Raw genomic sequence first — 25,011 nt, forward strand, 5'->3', positions numbered from 1 at the left:
TGAGTGTGGATATATACCATGTACACTTACCCTGAGTGTGGATATATACCATGTAAACTTACCCTGAGTGTGGATATATACCATGTAAACTTACCCTGAGTGTGGATATATACCATGTAAACTTACCCTGAGTGTGGATATATACTGTGTACACTTACCCTGAGTGTGGATATATACCATGTACACTTACCCTGAGTGTGGATATATACCATGTAAACTTACCCTGAGTGTGGATATATACTGTGTACACTTACCCTGAGTGTGGATATATACCATGTAAACTTACCCTGAGTGTGGATATATACTGTGTACACTTACCCTGAGTGTGGATATATACCATGTAAACTTACCCTGAGTGTGGATATATACCATGTACACTTACCCTGAGTGTGGATATATACCATGTACACTTACCCTGAGTGTGGATATATACCATGTAAACTTACCCTGAGTGTGGATATATACCATGTACACTTACCCTGAGTGTGGATATATACCATGTACACTTACCCTGAGTGTGGATATATACCATGTACACTTACCCTGAGTGTGGATATATACCATGTACACTTACCCTGAGTGTGGATATATACCATGTAAACTTACCCTGAGTGTGGATATATAAACATGTACACTTACCCTGAGTGTGGATATATAACATGTACACTTACCCTGAGTGTGGATATATACCATGTAAACTTACCCTAGTGTGGATATATACCATGTAAACTTACCCTGAGTGTGGATATATACCATGTAAACTTACCCTGAGTGTGGATATATACCATGTACACTTACCCTGAGTGTGGATATATACCATGTAAACTTACCCTGAGTGTGGATATATACCATGTAAACTTACCCTGAGTGTGGATATATACCATGTACACTTACCCTGAGTGTGGATATATACCATGTAAACTTACCCTGAGTGTGGATATATACCATGTAAACTTACCCTGAGTGTGGATATATACCATGTACACTTACCCTGAGTGTGGATATATACCATGTACACTTACCCTGAGTGTGGATATATACCATGTTAACTTACCCTGAGTGTGGATATATACCATGTAAACTTACCCTGAGTGTGGATATATACCATGTAAACTTACCCTGAGTGTGGATATATACCATGTTAACTTACCCTGAGTGTGGATATATACCATGTTAACTTACCCTGAGTGTGGATATATACTGAGTACACTTACCCTGAGTGTGGATATATACCATGTAAACTTACCCTGAGTGTGGATATATACCATGTAAACTTACCCTGAGTGTGGATATATACCATGTAAACTTACCCTGAGTGTGGATATATACCATGTAAACTTACCCTGAGTGTGGATATATACCATGTAACTTACCCTGAGTGTGGGATATATATACTTACCCTGATGTGGATATATACCATGTACACTTACCCTGAGTGTGGATATATATACCATGTACACTTACCCTGTGTGTGGATATATACCATGTAAACTTACCTGAGTGTGGATATATACCATGTACACTTACCCTGAGTGTGGATATATACCATGTACACTTACCCTGAGTGTGGATATATACTGTGTACACTTACCCTGAGTGTGGATATATACCATGTAAACTTACCCTGAGTGTGGATATATACCATGTAAACTTACCCTGAGTGTGGATATATACATGTACACTTACCTGAGTGTGGATATATATACCATGTGTAAACTTACCCTGAGTGTGGATATATACATGTACACTTACCCTGAGTGTGGATATATACCATGTACACTTACCCTGAGTGTGGATATATATACCATGTAAACTTACCCTGAGTGTGGATATATACATGTAAACTTACCCTGAGTGTGGATATATACCATGTACACTTACCCTGAGTGTGGATATATACCATGTAAACTTACCCTGAGTGTGGATATATACCATGTAACTTACCCTGAGTGTGAGATATAACCATGTAAACTTACCCTGAGTGTGGATATATACCATGTAACTTACCCTGAGTGTGGATATATACCATGTAAACTTACCCTGAGTGTGGATATATACCATGTAAACTTACCCTGAGTGTGGATATATACCATGTACACTTACCCTGAGTGTGGATATATACCATGTAAACTTACCCTGAGTGTGGATATATACCATGTACACTTACCCTGAGTGTGGATATATACAATGTACACTTACCCTGAGTGTGGATATATACCATGTTAACTTACCCTGATTGTGTGGATATATACCATGTAAACTTACCCTGAGTGTGGATATATACCATGTTAACTTACCCTGAGTGTGGATATATACCATGTAAACTTACCCTGAGTGTGGATATATACCATGTAAACTTACCCTGAGTGTGGATATATACCATGTAAACTTACCCTGAGTGTGGATATATAACATGTACACTTACCCTGAGTGTGGATATATACCATGTACACTTACCCTGAGTGTGGATATATACCATGTACACTTACCCTGAGTGTGGATATATACCATGTAAACTTACCCTGAGTGTGGATATATACCATGTAAACTTACCCTGAGTGTGGTACACTTACCCTGAGTGTGGATATATACCATGTACACTTACCCTGAGTGTGGATATATACCATGTACACTTACCCTGAGTGTGGATATATACCATGTAAACTTACCCTGAGTGTGGATATATATAAACTTAGTGTGGATATATACCATGTACACTTACCCTGAGTGTGGATATATACCATGTACACTTACCCTGAGTGTGGATATATACCATGTACACTTACCCTGAGTGTGGATATATACCATGTACACTTACCCTGAGTGTGGATATATACCATGTAAACTTACCCTGAGTGTGGATATATACCATGTACACTTACCCTGAGTGTGGATATATACCATGTAAACTTACCCTGAGTGTGGATATATACCATGTTAACTTACCCTGAGTGTGGATATATACCATGTAAAACTTACCCTGAGTGTGGATATATACCATGTTAACTTACCCTGAGTGTGGATATATAACATGTACACTTACCCTGAGTGTGAATATATACCATGTACACTTACCCTGAGTGTGGATATATAACATGTACACTTACCCTGAGTGTGGATATATACCATGTAAACTTACCCTGAGTGTGGATATATACCATGTACACTTACCCTGAAGGTGTTGGCTGAACTGGGTCTGGAAGAAGGATTCTACAGATAGCTTGATAAGTAAGTTGATCATACATCACGATGGCCTCCATGGCTACAGGGTAAGTCATCAGGGAGCAGGTGATAAATTGTAGAGGAAGTCTTCTCCAGAACTCCACAACTACTTCTCTCACCTGCAATCATTACAGATTTGTAGCTAGCATCAATATCAGGCTGATGATATATATTATATTTTCATGTATTCTACTATTTGAGTTTAGTCCTTTCTATGTGTATTATAAATTCTTTCTTATACTCCACAGCGTAACAGAAATTGGCTATTCATCTGTGATTTTGTGATTTTCACTTTCAAAATATTTCAAACAACACTTTATATTTTAAATATATATAATTAATTTTCTCTTTGTTACAGGCTTGCTGATTGGTCCATTCATTTTTTTCATTCCACAATGAAAAAAAATCCGAGAATGGCGCGGAATTCCCGACATTATTATGACGTCACAATAGAAACATTGACGTTGCGTATTGATTTGGAAAAAATAATCCCTTGGAAAAAATCAATTGAATCGTACGTGTAAATGTATTTCATTTTATAAAGTAGCCTGGGAAATTAATTATAAGTATTGAAGTCACTATTTTTTAATTTCATCGGGGTATGAAATAAATTGTGTTTGCAAACTTTTGTGAGAATCCGCTACGCGGATTGACACAGTTTGCAAACAAAATTTCTTTCATACCCCGATGAAATTAGAAAATAGTGACTTCAATGCTTAAATATAGTTTTTAAATATCTTTTTGGTACCCATTGCATATGTTTGATATTTAACACTGAGTAACTATAAAGTATCCTACCGTATCCTTACTGTTTCACCAAGTCAAAATGTTCCTTAAAATGACTATATATAATCAAAAGACCTTTGTCCTGTTTACATACTTACCTGGTAGAAGTGAGCCACCAGAATGTACTCCAGAATCTCCACAGAGTGGGACCTGTATAAAGCCAGGAACTCATTCATCTGTAAACGACAAATTTATACTCCTAGTCTACTGAGACATTCACTCAGTGGAATGTCAAAAATGATGTAAAAATCGTCCTCCATATAATGCATCATTATTCTGAAGAATACTGATTGAACTAATATGATCATTGGTGTTATTTTTCTATAACAAAGTGTTAGTATGTAATTATAGTAAATGAACATTGTGAGTTCTGAATATGAATTACTTCCATACATGTATTACTACATGAACATTGTGAGTTCTGAATATGAATTACATCCATACATGTATTACTACATGAACATTGTGAGTTCTGAATATGAATTACTTCCATACATTTATTACTACATGAACATTGTGAGTTCTGAATATGAATTACATCCATACATTTATTACTACATGAACATTGTGAGTTCTGAATATGAATTACTTCCATACATTTATTACTACATGAACATTGTGAGTTCTGAACATGAATTACATCCATACATGTATTACTACATGAACATTCTTGTGAGTTCTAAATATGAATTACTTCCATACATGTATTAGTACATGAACATTCTTGTGGGTTCTAAATATTAATTAGTTCGCATCCATACATGTATTACTACATGAATATTCTTGTGAGTTATAAATATGAATTACTTACAATATTTGTCAATGGTACAGGGAGACGGACATTAGATTTAGTTGCAGGCTCTAGTAGTGCCAACAATTCAGCTCTATCCTCGTCTGTGGCTCGAAGGTTCCTCTGTGTAAGAATTATCCTCATTATAACATTTTATAAATGATACAAGAATCTAATTTTATTATCACAGTTTTTGATGTTTATCAATTTTTGAGCCCTATTATAAATTAAGTTAATGTCATTGCATTCACAACTTCATAGATTGCAAAATTCATGCATAAAATACATGGTTTACTGGAATAGGTCTTGAGGGAAGATGTTTATGTAAAATGTGTTTTGTGGTATAAATTATTTTTTATTTGTTTTCATACTAAATCCGACTTTCTGATTGGCAGATTTTTCCCCCTAACTATACTATGAAGAAAAAATCCAAAGGATTTGGAAAACAAAATCCATTGAAAAATCAATGGAATTTTACATCTAAACGTATTTTATCTAATCAAGTAGTCTGAATTAATTTTTTTTAACTTCATCAAGTTTTGAAACAAATTTTTTTTGCAATTTTTTGTGAGAATCTACTACATGACATCAATGCTTAAATAAAGATGCCATTTTTTTTAGAAACCAAGAAGTATTGTTTCGGCAGAATTCTTATCTATATACATATATATTTATATAAATATACAGAAACATGCTGGTGAGAAACTGAAGCTGTACATACCAATCACATATTGCAATTCTTATATATTTTAATTTTTTTTTTTTTATTATTTATAAAAGCCATTAAATCATATAATCAATTATCATTAAATCATATAATCAATTATCATAAATTGATATATCCATATTACCTGGTATGATGATGTTTTCATTAATCTTTGCTTGTCTCGTGAGTCTGCCTTGGCTTCATAGGAAAAGCTTAACATTCAAAATCACCATAGAACATTAAATGAACAGCTTGGTTGTTTAAGTTTTATGGTCTATGACTTGATCTTGTTTTGTGATAGAAAAAGCATTTCAAGTGTTCTACAAATTTTTCTCTGTCGCTCTTAATTTGAAACTTTCCATATTTACCGACTTTTGTAGAGTTAGTATTCGCAAAGTTATTGAATAATTAAATTTTAATATTGACTTTTCTTGTGTACACATTTAAAATAGCTCGGAAGTCTCCCTGCTCTTCCGATTTATCTGTTTGGTCAGGTTATCATTGATGTCGGTCTTGTTATTGCAACTCAAGTTTCGTTTAATACCGGGAGAGACCAGAAAATTTTGAACATGACATTGATCTGTGATCGCTTTTAAAATGCATATATATTTCTTCTCTCTATAATCTGAATGTATGTTTATCACTCACCATTGTCTATTCTTGCCTGTTTTAACCAACACTAACGGACCAACATCTCCTTGTTTTGGTCCGATCCCATAGTAATGATACCTTCAGACAAAATCAAACATAACAACTTGTCAAAATGTTAAGCCCCTTCCACCCGTTTTTTCTAAATCTGATGCAAATTGATATTTCAAATGAGGCCAAAATTCCCTTTATGTTTGAAAGAAATGAGAGTTGATAATCTATTTATATTTCATATTTTTCTAATTATAAGCTGTTACCTTTTGAAAATCGAAATCAAGCAAATTGCTTATACCCCAATGGTTTAGAATATATTTATAATTTATTTGTATCTTGTTTTTTTTCTGTAACTTGCTAGTAAAAAAAAAAAAATAAGCATATGTTTGTTTTCTCTATCGTGTGGATAGTATAGACAGTGAAAAACAAGTAAATTAGAATTCAGCTTACTTGGAATTTCCACGAACCCCAATACGTCTTGTGCAGATCTTGGGGAAGACAACTTTAACAACCTTACCAAAGTTGGCTGGATTACAGGGTGCAAACGACTGGTGGTCACACTGCTGTATATAGTAATAGTAAATATCTGACCGAGCCACGCTTGTATTAGGTCTGTACTCAAAGTGTTCTCTAACCCTGTAATATATACCAAACACTTGTATTGGGTCTGTACTCAAAGTGTTCTCTAACCCTGTAATATATACCAAACACTTGTATTGGATCTGTACTCAAAGTGTTCTCCAACCCTATAATATACCAAACATTTGTATTGGGTCTGCCCCTGCGAATTGATGTTCATGAACTTTCATGAACCATGAAATGTTCATGAATGTTCATGAACTTTCTGTAAATGTTCATGAATTGTTCATACAAAGTTTATTAACCAGTTCATGAACATTGGTTCATGAAGTGTCCATGAAGTTTCATGAACTATTCATGAATAGTTCATGAACATAATATTTAAATATATTTACACTTGCCAGGCTTGGTCACTATACTCTAATACTAGCGGATTTTGTTTACCATAACTGCATGGTAACATTGAACTTTGAACTTGCGTATGAAAATGTTCTGTGCAACGTAAAAGGACTACTTTTAAAAAAAAAAGAAACACATGGCTTTGTTTACATTTTGACGCAACATTACGTGTATATTGTTGTTTTTCATAGAATTTTGGAAAAATCTAAACAATATATACATGTTTTATATTTATATATGATTCAAACAATTTTTAAATTAACAATTGTATAAAGAAACGGAAAAATATCCCGACCGGGCCGACGTGCTTTCATTTTTGTTAAAAATGATGGGTGTCAAATGTAAACATTACCTCTGTGCCTATGTTCGTCCTACGATCGAGTCTTTGGGGTGGACGGGCGTGAGACCCTCTGATAGAGGTCAGTTATAAACATATCCTCTTGTCTTTGTTCTTTAAGAATTTAATCATGTGTATTATAAAACATGCACCGCTAGTAATCCACGTGTTGACAGTTACGCGTCACCACAAATGTACATACAAGTGAAGTTGTTCCATAGATGGCAATGGATCTAAGCGTATATTATATAATCAAATGGCTCCGAAGGATGTAATATCGTCAAGTCAGACGACAATCTCAAACAAATTTAGCTACTTGAACACTGGTGTTTTGACAACTTCGGAAAACTCCAGTGTGTAAACGTGCGTCAGCCTCGTCTCGCTGCACAATAAGGGTCACCGAGTTCACACATGTGGCCGTGAACAAATACTTTATGTTATTACGCTATATATGAACTTATAGCAAAATTGAATACCTGTTTAAAGTTCTGATCTGATTAAATAAAATTATCTCTGAAATTTACTTTGTTTGTCATGTTTATTTTACACTAAAATATTGCACTTTTTTGTCGTCGCGGATGAATAATTCTACCTTACGTGAAGCGTCATCATTCGCTGTTCAATTGAGTAAGCTCCTCCCACTTTTGACCGACTTTTATTGAATAATTACGTCACTTTCAAATGACAATTTTATTGCATGAAATATTAATAAAAAGTCGTGTGAGTCTCAAATGACAATTTTATTGCATGAAATTTTAATTCGTTTTTATGTTAACCATGCTTGTATGGAGCAATTCCTCTAAGAATATATTCTATGGGGCGCTACCCATAGAATATATTCTTAGAGGAATTGCTCCATACAAGCATGGTTAACATAAAAACGAAATCCAATCCCTATATGGTTTTCATGAACTGTTCATTAACATCAGTAGATTGTTCATGAACTTATTTTTGATTCATGAACTATTCATGAACATAAATTATATGTCCAAACACTTGTAATGGGTCTATACTCAAAGTGTTCCCTAACCCTGTAATACATACAGGATAAGGAAGTAATTCCAACCGTGAGGACAGAACAAAATTGTCAAATTTTCCAGGCAAACTGCCCCTGTAATATATACCAAACACTTGTATTGGGTCTGTACTAAAATTTTAAAGTGTTCTTTAACCCTGTAATATACCAAACACTTGTATTGGGTCTGTACTTAAAGTGTTCTCTAACCCTGTAATATATACCAAACACTTGTATTGGGTCTGTACTCAAAGTGTTCTCTAACCCTGTAATATATACCAAACACTTGTATTGGGTCTGTACTCAAAGTGTTCTCTAACCCTGTAATATACCAAACACTTGTATTGGGTCTGTACTCAAATTTAAAAGTGTTCTTTAACCCTGTAATATACCAAACACTTGTATTTGGTCTGTACTCAAAGTGTTCTCTAACCCTGTAATATACCAAACACTTGTATTGGGTCTGTACTCAAAGTGTTCTCTAACCCTGTAATACATACGGGACAAGGAAGTAATTCCAACCGTGTGGACAAAACTAAATTGTCAAATTTTCGAGGCGATCTGCCCTTGTAATATATACCAAACACTTGTATTGGGTCTGTACTCAAATTTTAAAGTGTTCTCTAACCCTGTAATATATACCAAACACTTGTATTGGGTCTGTACTCAAAGTGTTCTCTAACCCTGTAATATACCAAACACTTGTATTGGGTCTGTACTCAAAGTGTTCTCTAACCCTGTAATATATACCAAACACTTGTATTGGGTCTGTACTCAAAGTGTTCTTTAACCCTGTAATATACCAAACACTTGTATTGGTCTGTACTCAAAGTGTTCTCTAACCCTGTCCAAATAATTCGAGGTTTCCAACGGAAGTAATTCCAACCGTGTGGACAAAACTAAATTGTCAAAGTTTTCGAGGCGATCTGCCCTGTAATATATACCAAACACTTGTATTGGGTCTGTACTCCAAAGTGTTCTCTAACCCTGTAATATATACCAAACACTTGTATTGGGTCTGTACTCAAAGTGTTCTCTAACCCTGTAATATACCAAACACTTGTATTGGGTCTGTACTCAAAGTGTTCTCTAACCCTGTAATATACCAAACACTTGTATTGGGTCTGTACTCAAAGTGTTCTCTAACCCTGTAATATACCAAACACTTGTATTGGGTCTGTACTCAAAAAAACTGTACTCAAAGTGTTCTCTAACCCTGTAATATACCAAACACTTGTATTGGGTCTGTACTCAAAGTGTTCTCTAACCCTGTAATATACCAAACACTTGTATTGGGTCAGTACTCAAACTGTTCTCAAACACTGGGTCTGTACTTTACAGACGGACACCATTAACGCCGCAGTATCGCCTAAGCTCACCAATAGCTTGAACCTTCGGAAAGGTTCCAAGGATTATGAAACAGTCTCAGACTTTTTGCTTAGCCAATCAAAAATGACGTAACTTTTTGTAATGTCATCTGTGATTGGCTAAGTCTAAACTTAAGACTGTTTTAAGATTGTTTCATGATCTTGGGGCCAGGTGAGCTAAAAATGAAAAAAGACTAAGTTATATATATACTAAGGTGTAACAAAGTATTTTACATTTTATCAACAGATTTGTCTCAGATAAGAAGGTTTAATTCTTCTTCTACTCTTTATAGTTATCAATATTAATAATTCTACGTAATTAATTGAATAATTATACAAAATTACTCACCATGCCTCAGCTAGTGGGAAACTGACAGTGGGGTTACTGAGAGGAGCTGTCTGTCTATAAATCCTTTCTGCTTCAACTCGTACATCAGCTTTAGGCGGCTCTGCTCTCTCCAGCAGTCTCTGTGTCTTGCGTTCGGATCTAAGTGCCATTTTTTTCAACTCTTGGAACTCAGGATCTGTTTGATCTAATTGAAATTCATTTCATTAATACTACTTTTAGAATGTAAAAGTACCTGTAGTTTTTATAATTCCATTATCATATTGGACGATTTGATGGTAGAAGAAGAATTCAGAGTTATAGGTGAGGTTTGTAAAATAGCAAATAAAACAAGCAAATTCGAGGAATTTCCATCCCCCGCTTTCAGGACATATTGTAGTTAAACATTATGGAGGTTAGGTTTAACCATGGTTGAAACATGCCATGGCAATCAAACTTGGCCAAGCCCTTAAGGCGTTTGACCTTGTTTGAAGAAAATCGGTTAATATTTATTAGAGTTATTGCAGGGAAATGGCAGAAAATGACTTTTTTATTAAATGTAAGGGCCATAATTCTGCTAAATAAGGTCCGTCGCAAGTGGCGATTAATTTTGGCTGAGCCCTTAAGACATTTAACTTTGTTACCAAGTTTGTAGTTAATATTATTACAGTTATTGTACGGAAGAGGCAGAAAATTACTTCTTTTTATTAAATCAATTGCAAAGGGCCATAACTCTGTTAATTAAGATCTGCCAAAAGTGGCGATCAAACTTGGCTAGGCCCTAAAGGCATTTATTTTTGTTTCCAAGTTTTAACAATATTAGTTTTAACACTTGTTAGTTATTACACAGAAACTGCAGAAAAATGACATTTATAATAAATTAAAGGGTCATTACTCTGATAAAAAACATCAGCTGAAAGAGTTGATCGAACCTGGCCAGGCACTTAAGGCATTCAACCAAGTTGTTACCAAGTTTAAAGAAAATAGGTTAATATTTATTACAGTTATTGTACCGAAGTGGCAGAAACTGATTTTTTTTTTTTAAATTTAAGCAAAGGGCCATAAATCCGCTAAATAAGGTCCAATGAAAGTCGCAATCGAAATTGGCCGAGTCATTAAGGCATTTAACCTTGTTACTAAGTTTGAAGAAAATCGGTTTACATTTTTTACACTTGTTGTACGGAAATGACAGAAATGACGTTTTTAGTAATTCAAAGGGCCATTACTCTGCTAAATAAAGTCCATCGACAGTCGCGATCAAACATGGCCAAGCCTTTAAGGCATTTAACCTTGTCACCAAGTTTGAAGAAAATCGGTTTACATATGTTACAGTTATTGCACGGAAACGAAGTGTTACAGACAGACGGACAAACCCAAATTAATATCCCCCGTTTCGGAGAAAGCAGGGGATAACTAAAAATTGTCATTGGACAATTAAGGTAGGTCCATACTTTTGAAAATCGCGCCAATTCATATGACGCTATACCGGAAGTTGCGAAGGTTGTTTTGAATTCCAGAATGGTTTCCGATACGCCACGACATCACACTTGGATATTTTTTCAATAGGTGAAAATTGTCTACATATAATATTGAATGTTTAAAATCATTAAATAAGTCAAATAAAAGCAGTGAAGTGAAAATTATATGCTATCTCTGAGGTTTTTGCGGTCCCTGTCGTAAATGGGAATGGATTTTTAAACACCGGAAGTGCCGTTCGTCGCTATAAATCATAAGACGGGACCCAGCCGGACCGAAATTCCGGAATTCTAAAAAAATCGCATACGGATTTCCTTTAAACACACAATTTGGAGAAAATCATAAAAACAAACAGACATAAACCAGATATAATATCACAAAAACGTATGAACTGATGTGGAATGTTTTTTTGCGGCATGATTTTCAAAAAATAGTCAAATATAACCCATCTTAGCACTGGATGAAATGGGGGTAGGGTTGCGAGTTACAAACTTCAAGCTTACAAAATTGTGAAATTTTGATCGAGGACCCCGTGTTTTTATATGATATTTGAAAAACATATTACCTTGGGCATATCATATACAAATATTGTGAAATTGACATGGGTTTTCATTTCCTTTTTGGCCTATTCATTGATTTTTTACGGGCGAAAATATGTCAAAACATGAAAATTACGTATAGAAACGGTCCTGGGAAATAACAAAAGTTAGTTAGCATTTGTAAAAATAAAATAGTTTTGTATATTGTTCTATCGTAAGAAATATAGGACAAAAAATCAACAGGATCGAGACTACATTCACCCTTATATTACAGAAAACATAATTTTATGAATTTTTCTATTTTCGGTTAGCAAATTTGCATGGATGGTATATTTCAAGCTCAAATATCTCAAAAAGTAGTTCGAGAACACCCATTTATCTTTACAGATTTGAAATCTACATGAAAAATGCAAGAAAATAAGACCTGTTAGAAAAAAATGACATGGGTTTTTCCAAAAGTATGGAGCTACCTTAAACGGGCTTTTCACTAACAAGGAATTAGGGTCAAAGTCATACATTGTATATTATTAAAATTATTAGCCCTTTATCTCAGCATGCTGCAGGCCCAATATCAGGTCTTTAGCACTTTAGGCCAAATAAAACAAGAAATCCCAGTGAGATTTTGGCGTCCACTAAAGAATGATTTACGTCTGACAATGGATAGAGGATTTTTTCTCTGCTTTTCAAACCTTACTACATATTAAGTACTACATATGGAATTTGAGAAAGGTCCTTTCAGTACTTTTTGAGATTTATAACAGTAACAAACTGCAATTATCAAAATCCAAGCTGGCTACCTGTCGGCCATCTTGTTCACTGATCGGTCCGAAAATGCAATATGCACAACTAGGGCCTTAGGGGAACCTACATGTGAAATTTGAAAGAGATCCCTTCAGTACTTTCTGAGAATTAGCGGGAACAAACTTTATAATATATAACTATCAAAATCCAAGATGGCTCCCTGGCGGCCATCTTGTTCACCCATCGGTCCCAAAATGCAATATGCACAACTAGGGCCCTAGGGGAACCTACATGTGAAATTTTAGAGAGATCCCTTCTATACTTTCTGAGAAATAGTGGTTACAAACTTTAACTTTTAAAATCCAAGATGGCTTCCTGGTGGCCATCTTGTTGATTAATCAATCCCAAAATGCAATATGCACATAAAGGACCCTAGGGGAACCTAAAAATGAAATTTGAGAGAGATCCCTTCAGATCTTTCTGAGAAATAGCGGTTACAAACTTTAACTATCATAATCCAAGATGGCTGCCTGGGGGCCATCTTGCTCACCCATTGGTCCCAAAATGCAATATGCACAACTAGGCCCCTAGGGGAACCTACATGTGAAATTTGAGAGAGATCCATTCTATACTTTCTGAGAAATAGCGGTAACAAACTTTAACTATCGAAATCCAAGATGGCTGCCTGGCGGCCATCTTGTTGACTGCTTGGTACCAAAATGCAATATGCACAACTTAGGGCCCTAAGTGAACCCTGTAACATGTGAAATTTGAGTGAGATCCCTTAAGTACTTTTTGAGAAATAGCGGTAACAATCTTTAACTATCAAAATCCAAGATGGCTGCCTGGTGGCCATCTTGTTGACCGATCAGTTCCAAAATGCAATATAGTGCACTTTTAACTATAACAATAACTAAGGCCATAGGGGAACCTACATATAAAATTTGAGAAAGATCACTTCAGTCCTTTCTGAGAAATAGTAGTAAAAAATGTTAACGGACGGAAGGATGGACGGACAGAAGGACGGACCATAAACGAAAAGCCCACCATCTTATAATCGATGATGGGCTAATGAAACATACCAACTACAATAGGCTTTTCACCCCTAGGTGAAAAGCCCTTAAATAAGAAAAACATACTGCTTCTTGATATATTTTGAATCATTAGTTCTATGTGTTGTGATGGTAACACTTTTTGAATAAGAATTGTACATGGCATGTTAATTTCTTTTCAAGAATTTTTAATCTATACAACAAATTACCTTTTCTTGACCCTAGCTCAAGGCTTTCCACAGCCCCCTTATATTTTCTTTGCATATTACAGAGTTAGCTCCCTTGCGAGTAGGTACCGATTGTTACGTCATTATTTTGTGAGTAATCTTCACATCATTTTCTCTGAAATATATGACATTACACTCAGAAACACATGACGTCACAAACTATTAGCTAGAGTAGAGTAGCTAAGTAGAATAGCTAGTAGAGTAGGTTAAAGTGTAGAATAGCTAGAGTAGAATAACTAGTCTATCTAAGAGTACAATAGCTTAAATAGCTAATCATTACCTTTGGTGCAGTTTACTTTGTTGGATTTTTTCCATTTTGTTGGACAAGCTGACAAGTAAGGATCATCATGGTTTATCAGACAAACAGCACAGTCTTCTAGGGTCAGTCGAAGTTGTTGGGGTCCAGAAAGTTTGTAACTCAGATCACTCATAACACCTGTACAAGTACACACAGACAATATAACTACACACAGACAATATAACTACACACAGACAATATAACTACACACAGACAATATAAGTCCACACAGACAATATAAGTACACACAGACAATATAACTACACACAGACAATACAAGTACACACAGACAATATAATGTACACACGGACAATATAAGTACCACACACACAATACAAGTACACACAGACAATATAAGTACACACAGACAATATAAGTACACATAGACATTAGGTAACTACACACAGACAATATAAGTACACACAGACAATATAAGTACACACAGACAATATATCTACACACAGACAATATAAGTACTTACACATAGACAATATTAGTAGGACACATATACAACTACACACAGACAAATATAAGTACACACAGACAATACAAGTACACACAGACAATATAAGTACACACAGACAATATAAGTACACAGACAATATAAGTACACACAGACAATATAAGTACACACAGACAATATAAGTACACACAGACAATATAAGTACACACAGACAATATAAGTACACACAGACAATATAAGTACACACAGACAATATAAGTACACACAGACAATATAAAGTACACACAGACAATATAAGTACACACAGACAATATAAGTACACACAGACAATATAAGTACACACAGACAAGTACAAGACAATATAAAGTACACACAGACAATATAAGTACACACAGACAATATATACACACAACAATAAAACACACCAGACAATATAAGTACACACAGACAATATAAGTACACACAGACAATATAAGTACACACAGACAATATAAGTACACAACAGACAATATAAGTACACACAGACAATATAAGTACACACAGACAATATAAGTACACACAGACAATACAAGTACACACAGACAATATAAGTACACACAGACAATATAAGTACACACAGACAATATAAGTACACACAGACAATATAAGTACACACAGACAATATAAGTACACACAGACAATATAAGTACACACAGACAATATAAGTACACACAGACAATATAAGTACACACAGACAATATAAGTACACAAAGACAATATAACTACCACACAGACAATAACACCTACACACAGAACATAATACACACAGACAATATAAGTACACACAGACAATATAAGTACACACAGACAATATAAGTACACACAGACAATATAAGTACACACAGACAATATAAGTACACACAGACAATATAAGTACACACAGACAATATAAGTACACACAGACAATATAAGTACACACAGACAATATAACTACACACAGACAATATAAGTACACACAGACAATATAAGTACACACAGACAATATAAGTACACACAGACAATATAAGTACACACAGACAATATAAGTACAAACAGACAATATAAGTACACCACAGACAATATAAGTACACACAGACAATATAAGTACACACAGACAATATAAGTACACACAGACAATATAAGTACACACAGACAATATAAAGTACACACAGACAATACAAGTACACACAGACAATATAAGTACACACAGACAATATAAGTACACACAGACAATATAAGTACACACAGACAATATAAGTACACACAGACAATATAAGTACACACAGACAATATAAGTACACACAGACAATACAAGTACACACAGACAATATAAGTACACACAGACAATATAAGTACACACAGACAATATAAGTACACACAGACAATATAACTACACACAGACAATATAAGTACACACACAGACAATATAAGTACACACAGACAATATAAGTACACACAGACAATATAAGTACACACAGACAATATAAGTACACACAGACAATATAAGTACACACAGACAATATAAGTACACACAGACAATATAAGTACACACACAGACAATATAAGTACACACAGACAATATAAGTACACACAGACAATATAAGTACACACAGACAATATAAGTACACACACAGACAATATAAGTACACACAGACAATATAAGTACACAGGACAATATAAGTACACACAGACAATATAAGTACACACAGACAATATAAGTACACACAGACAATATAAGTACACACAGACAATATAAGTACACACAGACAATATAAGTACACACAGACAATACAAGTACACATAGACAATATAAGTACACACAGACAATATAAGTACACACAGACAATATAAGTACACACAGACAATATAGTACACACAGACAATATAAGTACACACAGACAATATAAGTACACACAGACAATATAAGTACACACAGACAATATAAGTACACACAGACAATATAAGTAACACACAGACAATACAATACACACAGACAATATAAGTACACACAGACAATATAAGTACACACAGACAATATAAGACAATATAAGTACACACAGACAATATAAGTACACACAGACAATATAAGTACACACAGATAAAATACACACACACAATATAAGTACACACAGACAATATAAGTACACACAGACAATATAAGTACACACAGACAATATAAGTACACACAGACAATATAAGTACACACAGACAATATAAGTACACACAGACAATATAAGTACACACAGACAATATAAGTACACACAGACAATATAAGTACACACAGACAATATAAGTACACACAGACAATATAAGTACACACAGACAATATAAGTACACACACACAATATAAGTACACACAGACAATATAAGTACACACAGACAATATAAGTAACACAAGACAATATAAGTACACACAGACAATATAAGATACACACAGACAATATAAGTACACACAGACAATATAACTACACACAGACAATATAAGTACACACAGACAATATAAGTACACACAGACAATATAAGTACACACAGACAATATAAGTACACACAGACAATATAAGTACACATAGACAATATAACTACACACAGACAATATAAGTACACACAGACAATATAAGTACACACAGACAATATAAGTACACACAGACAATATAAGTACACACAGACAATATAAGTACACACAGACAATATAAGTACACACAGACAATATAAGTACACACAGACAATATAAGTACACACAGACAATATAAGTACACACAGACAATATAAGTACACACAGACAATATAAGTACACACAGACAATATAAGTACACACAGACAATATAAGTACACACAGACAATATAAGTACACACAGACAATATAAGTACACACAGACAATATAAGTACACACAGACAATATAAGTACACACAGACAATATAACTACACACAGACAATATAAGTACACACAGACAATATAAGTACACACAGACAATATAAGTACACACAGACAATATAAGTACACACACAGACAATTATAAGTACACACAGACAATATAAGTACACACAGACCAATAATAGTACACACAGACAATATAAAGTACACACAGACAATACAAGTACACACACAGACATATGAAGTACACACATAGACAATATAAGTAACACTACAGACAATATAAGTACACACACGAAATATAAGTACACACAGACAAATATAAGTACACATAGACAATATAAGTACACACAGACAAGACAAGTACCACATCGACAATATAAGTACACACAGAACACATATATAACTACACACAGACAATATAAGTTTGGTACACACAGACAATACAAGTACAGCACACCACAGACAATACAATACACACAGACAATATAAGTACACATTGACAATATAAGAACCCTCACAGACAATATAAGTACACATATAAGTACACACACAGACAATATAAGTACACACAGGACAATATAAGTACACATCAGGACAATATATCTACACACAGACATTAATAAGTACACACAGACAATATAACCTACACACAGTCAAGATAAGTACTCACAGACAATATAGTACACACAGACACATATCAGTACACACAGGGACAATATAAGTACACACAGACAATATAAGTACACACATTGACAATATAACTACACACAAGACAATATAAGCTACACATAGACACATAACTACCACCAGACATATAAGTCACACAGACAATATAATGTACACACCAGACAATATAAGTAACACACAGACAATATAAGTACACAGACAATACACACAGACAATATAACTTACACACCAGACAATATACGTGTACTACACACACAATATAAGTAACACACAGAACAAATATAAGTAGTACACATGCAGACAATATCATCTTCACATAGATGTATGAATTCACACTATCAAATTTCAATATGGCCCCTGGTCTGCCATCCATGAATCGATCGGTCCCAAAATGCAATTTTCACAAATAAAGGACCCTCAGGGGAAACTGTACATGTGAAATTAAGTCCGACAGAAAGGTACCTAATCACTCTAGTAACCCCTAGGTCTTCTGGACCCTAATAGTGTACTTAACCTCTCGTCTACCTCCCTACCTCTGAAATCTAACTTCCAACCCTCAGAGTTACCCCCTACCTAACCTTTGTTGACCCATTGGTCCTACCCAAAATGCAATATGACCCTCAGGTCCTTAGGAGAAACTAGGGTCCTTAAGTTCCTACTCAGTACCTCTGGTACAGTTAAATTTTAGAAAGACCACGTAGACCTTCAGGTACTTTTGTTGAGAAATAGCCAAATGCAATCTTAAGGGTCCAAAACTTTAAATCTATCAATAAACTTTAACTATCAAAATCCAAGATGGCCCCTGGTCAGCCATCTTGTTGACCGATCGGTCCCAAAATGCAATTTGACACAATAAGGATCCAAGGGGAACATACATGTGAAATTTGAGAAAGATTCCATTAGTACTTTTGGAGAAATAGTGGTAACAAACTTTAACTATCAAAATCCAAGATGGCCGCCAGTCGGCCATCTTGTTGACCGATCGGGTGCAAATTAGCCAAAGTGCAATATATTTCCACAATTCCTCAGTACTAGGGCTAGGGGAACGTTGACATATGAAATTTCCAGAAAGATTCCTTCAGTACTTTTTAAGAAATAGCGGTAACAAACTTTAACTATCAAAATCCAAGATGGCCGCCGGTCAGCCATCTTGTTGACCGATCGGTCCCAAAGTGCAATTATGCACAATAAGTGTGCAAGGGGAACATGAATATGATATTTCCGAAAGATTCCTTCAGTACTTTCTGAGAAATAGTGGTAACAAACTTTAACTATCAAAATCCAAGATGGCTGCCATCGGCCATCTTGTTGACTGATTGGTCCCAAAATACAATATGCACAATTAGGGTCCAAGGGGAACAAGCATATGTCAGCCATCTTGTTGACTGATCGGTCGACCGATCGGTCCCAAAATGCAATTATGCACAACTAGGGTCCTAGGGGAACTTACGTATGAAATTTGAGAAAGATCCCTTGAGTACTTTCTGAGAAATAGCAGTAACAAAGTTTAAGTATCAAAATCCAAGATGGCCGCCAGTTGGCCATCTTGTTGACTGATTGGTTCCAAAATGCAATATGCACAACTAGGGCCCTAGGGGAACCTACACGGCACTTTCTGAGAAATAGCGGTAACAAGAATTGTTAACGGACGGACGGACCACAGACAAAAGGCGATTTGAACAGTCCATCATCTGATGATGGTGGGCTAATTATACTGCAAGTCACAGACCGTCCAACTTAAGTATCATACAATGTAAGTCAAACCACAAAAATGAGTCCTCGATCAGTTAAAGACTTCCAACCTGGCTAAAACCTGAAAGATATTACATTGTAGATAAGTTAAACCACAATAATGAGGAATAAAAGACTTTTAACCTGCCTTTTCCGTCTTTGCATATTACAGAGTTATCTCCCTTACAGGTAGGTATCGATTGTTACGTCATTATTTTGTGAGCACAATTCACTCCGTTTTCTCCGAAAAAGTATGACGTACGTTACACTCGAAAACACATGACGTCACAATCAATACCTACTAGCAAGGGCAGATAACTTTGTAATATGCATATACAGAATAGCCTGAATGATATTACTAGTACTAAAAATTAAAAAAAAAAAAAATTCCCTACCCTACTTTTTTCAGTCATGTAACCAGAAACAGGGTTCGAAATTAACACTTGCCAACTGGACAAATGCTAGTTGATTTTTGAAACAGCGAGTTGAAAATATTGTACTGGCAATTTTTGGCGAGTGGGCCGGAGCATTGTTTGTCATTTTCAATATATAAACAGTCAGAGAACCAAACACTGTACACGATATGTACTTGGAGACACTAGGACCTATTTTTTATTATACATTTCATGGCATTTAGCTTTTCTACTTATAAGACTAACAATCCTGTTGTTCATTATGTGAGCTAAATAAGACAAAAGCAATTAATACTTTTAATCATATGTTACTAGTCTGAAAGTTGTTGTTTCACTACACTGACGCAAAAATGTTCAACATTTATTGTTACCTGCAATAAATAAAGAAATTTTGTTGCCTTTAATCTTACTTTAAAAGCAGCAAGCAAGTTTCTGATTTTGCATGTGGAAATTTTACCAACTAGAAGAAAATGGATAGTCGCTTAAAAAATTAAATTCTATAACTCTGTAATAAGCAAAAATTGCAAATACAGAATATAGTAATTATAATAAGTGTTTACATATAATCATCATATTTTTTTGTCAATAACCATAGCGACCAATTGCAAATGACTTGTCTTTGTACTCTAGACACCATCCTTGATGCTTCTAGTACTTAGGATGAAGATTATGGTGGTGTATGTGCTTAATACCAAGAATTAAGCACAAAATGGATTAAATAATGTGAAATATGGAATTTTAATGGTAGGTTTGTGAGGGCTGTTTTGAAAGCTTCGAGTTGAGTGATTTTATTTATTATAGGTCCTATTTCTGGAAAAAGACAGTGTAAATGCGCATATCCTTTTGTTGCTCCAATGGCCTGACCCCCGGGACTCATTCACTTACCATGTGATACCCGATAACGTTTGTGCCGGAATATTGTTTCTGTTGGTGATGGAATGACCAATAATCGCGGGATAACGTCATTTCAGTGGGAAGATTACAAAAAGTTATGTTCCATCACCACTGGAGAAACTAGTCCTGCACAAACTTTATTGGGTATTCCTACTAGCTGGCCAACCCAAACTGCTCAGCATTGAGCTGACACACGACATGTTATACTCCAGGGGTTACTATTACTGACATTATATTCACCCATGGACTATCTGATAGTAAAACCGGAGGCAATAAGGAGAAAAAACTGACAAATCACAGGCCTGCAGAGACTTATACATTAAGAATCAAATTCAGTAATTACCTGTGTCTTCTGTTGCCTCCAGTTTTACATTGATATAGTCTAGGGGTGGATATAACGTCAGTGATTGTAACCTGTGGAGTATCGAGGATGAGTCTATACTTGGTCATTTATGTACATGTATAAGCTTACATACTGGGCCTACTGTATCGTTACTAAATACATTTTGTACGTGTCCCCAGTACATTTGGTTCTGGATGTACAAAGAGTTTGAGGTAAAACGGTAAACCTATTCACATTAACATCAGTAAAAAACATATTGGCAAACTTAACAATTTTACCTTTTGATACAATTGATTTCCGTACGCTGTTCTCTATCTTGTTCAAAATCGAACTGTTAAACTCAAAATTATTCGCGCCAAATGTCTAAATTGCTGTCGTATTTAAGAGTGCTGACAAGGGACATCACTCTAAAATAAAGTTGTATGTTGTTTTACGGTCTACTTCTACAGTGGGGAAATGCGTTGATGCAGACGTATCCCGAATCTTGTTCCCTGGCGAGTAAGCAAAAGTCTGTACTGCTGTAATGACAGTATATGCCCTCTCAGTCACACAAACAGAAGATTCCATTAGGCTGACTCATTCCACTGTTTAAGGCTAAGTTTTTGGTCGACACTAGGCCCACTGTACAGTATCGCCATTTTGGAGGTAGTGAAAGGTAATTTGTCAAACAAGCTATCAACTTCATGGACTGCTCTAATATTTCTTCGTTTAAAATACATACATAAACGTTGAAACTCGACATTTATGAAAAAAATACCTTTGTAACAACAAAAATCTAACTTTTGTCGGTGTAAAGAACTGTTTGAAATTCATCATAGTAGAATCTAATGCATATTTGTAAACAAAAACATTTCCATACATGTTCAGTGTTATTGTGGTTACATGTATTTACCGAGTTTTTTTACATTTTCGCCAGTGCAAGCTACACGCTAGTTTGACTTTCGGACACATTTGCCGTACACGCAAACACTGGGGGACGGAACACGTGGCTGCAGTAAAAACCTAATACAACAGAAACTATGCCAATCTCGAACAAATTCTTTGCCTTATCAAAGGATGACATTTTTCCGATAACAAATAACGTAAATACCTTGCTATCAATTAACACATGCTGGCATCCACAATTACACGTCTGTCGTCGGCATATGCTTTTTACTTTCACTTTCTTCTCGCCATCGTGCCGTTTATGTCTTTAAAAATAATAAGCCATGGCGGAGTCTTCGAAGGGAAATATCCAGTGAAACGACTTATCATAGCAACATGTTTATTTACTGTGTTTTATTTATTTATACTTATCATTATTTTAGTGTCAAATGTCAACCCAATATGAGTTTATCGTTAACATGTACATCATCTTATTTTTGCGATGGGCAGCCATTTCCGGTTTACGTACTTTTGATTTTAAATTTTTTACAAATTGTATCTTTTGGTCTTAAGGATTTTAATGGCAATACATAATGTAACATGACAATTCACATGGCATATTTCACAACATTCAACAGAAAAATTAAGCTCATCCTTAAAATGACAGAAATGTGACAGGTGCGTTGTTGACATTTCCAAGGGTGCATAGGTTATGATTGTGTGTTGAAAATGTAGGGAGCGGTATTTTCGTGTTTTACAATATATTAACCCAATAAATATATCAATACCATCATCGCTACTAGTGAGTACTAGTTTAGAAAGTAGGATTATTGTTATTTGTTATAATTTCTTCACGCAATTTAACCTAAATGGCCTCATACAAACTATTCTTATTGAAACAACATGTCTGCCTCGTGAAGCCATTTTTGACAGATATTCAACATTGGAATTCTTAAGTTAAAAGTCTCATTTCAGGTATTCTGCATATACCTGTATACAACTGATACAGTCAAGTCCAATAGCCATTAAATTTCTTCTTTTGTCAGGTCTGGTAGCATCGCTACTGTAAGTTATAACGTTAATAGTTATACTGTAACAGTCCAATAGCCATTAAATTTCTTCTTTTGTCAGGTCCGGTAGCATCGCTACTGTAAGTTGTAACATTAATAGTTATACTGTAACAGTCCAATAGCCATTAAATTTCTTCTTTTGTCAGGTCCGGTAGCATCGCTACTGTAAGTTGTAACATTAATAGTTATACTGTAACAGTCCAATAGCCATTAAATTTCTTCTTTTGTCAGGTCCGGGTCGGTAGCATCGCTACTGTAAGTTGTAACATTAATAGTTATACTGTAACAGTCCAATAGCCATTAAATTTCTTCTTTTGTCAGGTCCGGTAGCATCGCTACTGTAAGTTGTAACATTAATAGTTATACTGTAACAGTCCAATAGCCATTAAATTTCTTCTTTTGTCAGGTCCGGTAGCATCGCTACTGTAAGTTGTAACAATAATAGTTAATACATTCCAATGCCATTAACATAATAGGTAGCATCGCACTGTAAGTTGTAACTTATTATGTAAGTTACATGTATAGATATATCTGACTACACGTATATATAGTGGATAAATGTAAACAAGCAGGTGAGGTCTGGTCTCACATTTTCGTGCAGGATGAAAGTGTGATACTAGAACGGGTTTCTATCATTGTTGCATTTGTTAGTAAAGTGTGTATATATATTATTTCACTCTTCAAAGTGAAGTCTTTACTTCAGTGATTTCAGGGGAATACCCTGAGAATAGGTCTTATAGGGTATGTTTCCTGTCGATGGTCACACTAATTAATCCAGCTGCTAATCCCCCAGCTGTTGGCCATGGACAGTGGCCGGAGTACACACTCGGGCCGACATATCCCTGTCCAATTGACAGACTCATGTGAGATCATTTTCTCCCATAGCTATGAAAAATGATAAAATCATAGTACATATATACATGTACATACAAATTTATGTAGTATTCCAGAAAGCAATTTTATCGCACAGTCATCACAAGAACATCATTATACATATGTACAATCAATGTATAATCATAAGTATTAATGTACACAGTGATTTTTCAGGGTATATTGGGAAAAATTGTTTTGACTCGAATTGGAAATTTTTAATCGCGAAAAGAGGGGTTTTAGGAAAAGTTACCCATTACTGAACATGGTGTTATACATT

At 35.0% G+C, this 25,011-nt stretch overlaps 1 protein-coding gene across 1 annotated transcript in view; it reads right to left on the reverse strand.

Annotated features, from left to right (window-relative positions):
- LOC138307379 (transcription factor RFX4-like) overlaps positions 1–22,311 on the reverse strand; it is a 30,658-nt gene extending 8,347 nt beyond the window's left edge. The window contains exons 1-9 of the mRNA XM_069248086.1: positions 22,206–22,311; positions 14,484–14,639; positions 10,193–10,376; positions 6,597–6,782; positions 6,153–6,233; positions 5,650–5,716; positions 4,820–4,921; positions 4,107–4,184; positions 3,172–3,341 (exon numbers count right to left, since the gene is read on the reverse strand). Of these exons, the coding sequence (XP_069104187.1) occupies positions 3,172–3,341; positions 4,107–4,184; positions 4,820–4,921; positions 5,650–5,716; positions 6,153–6,233; positions 6,597–6,782; positions 10,193–10,376; positions 14,484–14,634 (1,019 nt within the window). The 5' untranslated portion in view covers positions 14,635–14,639; positions 22,206–22,311. The remainder of the gene's footprint in view (positions 1–3,171; positions 3,342–4,106; positions 4,185–4,819; positions 4,922–5,649; positions 5,717–6,152; positions 6,234–6,596; positions 6,783–10,192; positions 10,377–14,483; positions 14,640–22,205) is intronic.
- Positions 22,312–25,011: the final 2,700 nt, after the last annotated feature.

Source organism: Argopecten irradians, chromosome 14, assembly GCF_041381155.1.
Source record: "Argopecten irradians isolate NY chromosome 14, Ai_NY, whole genome shotgun sequence".
Taxonomy (NCBI): domain Eukaryota; kingdom Metazoa; phylum Mollusca; class Bivalvia; order Pectinida; family Pectinidae; genus Argopecten; species Argopecten irradians.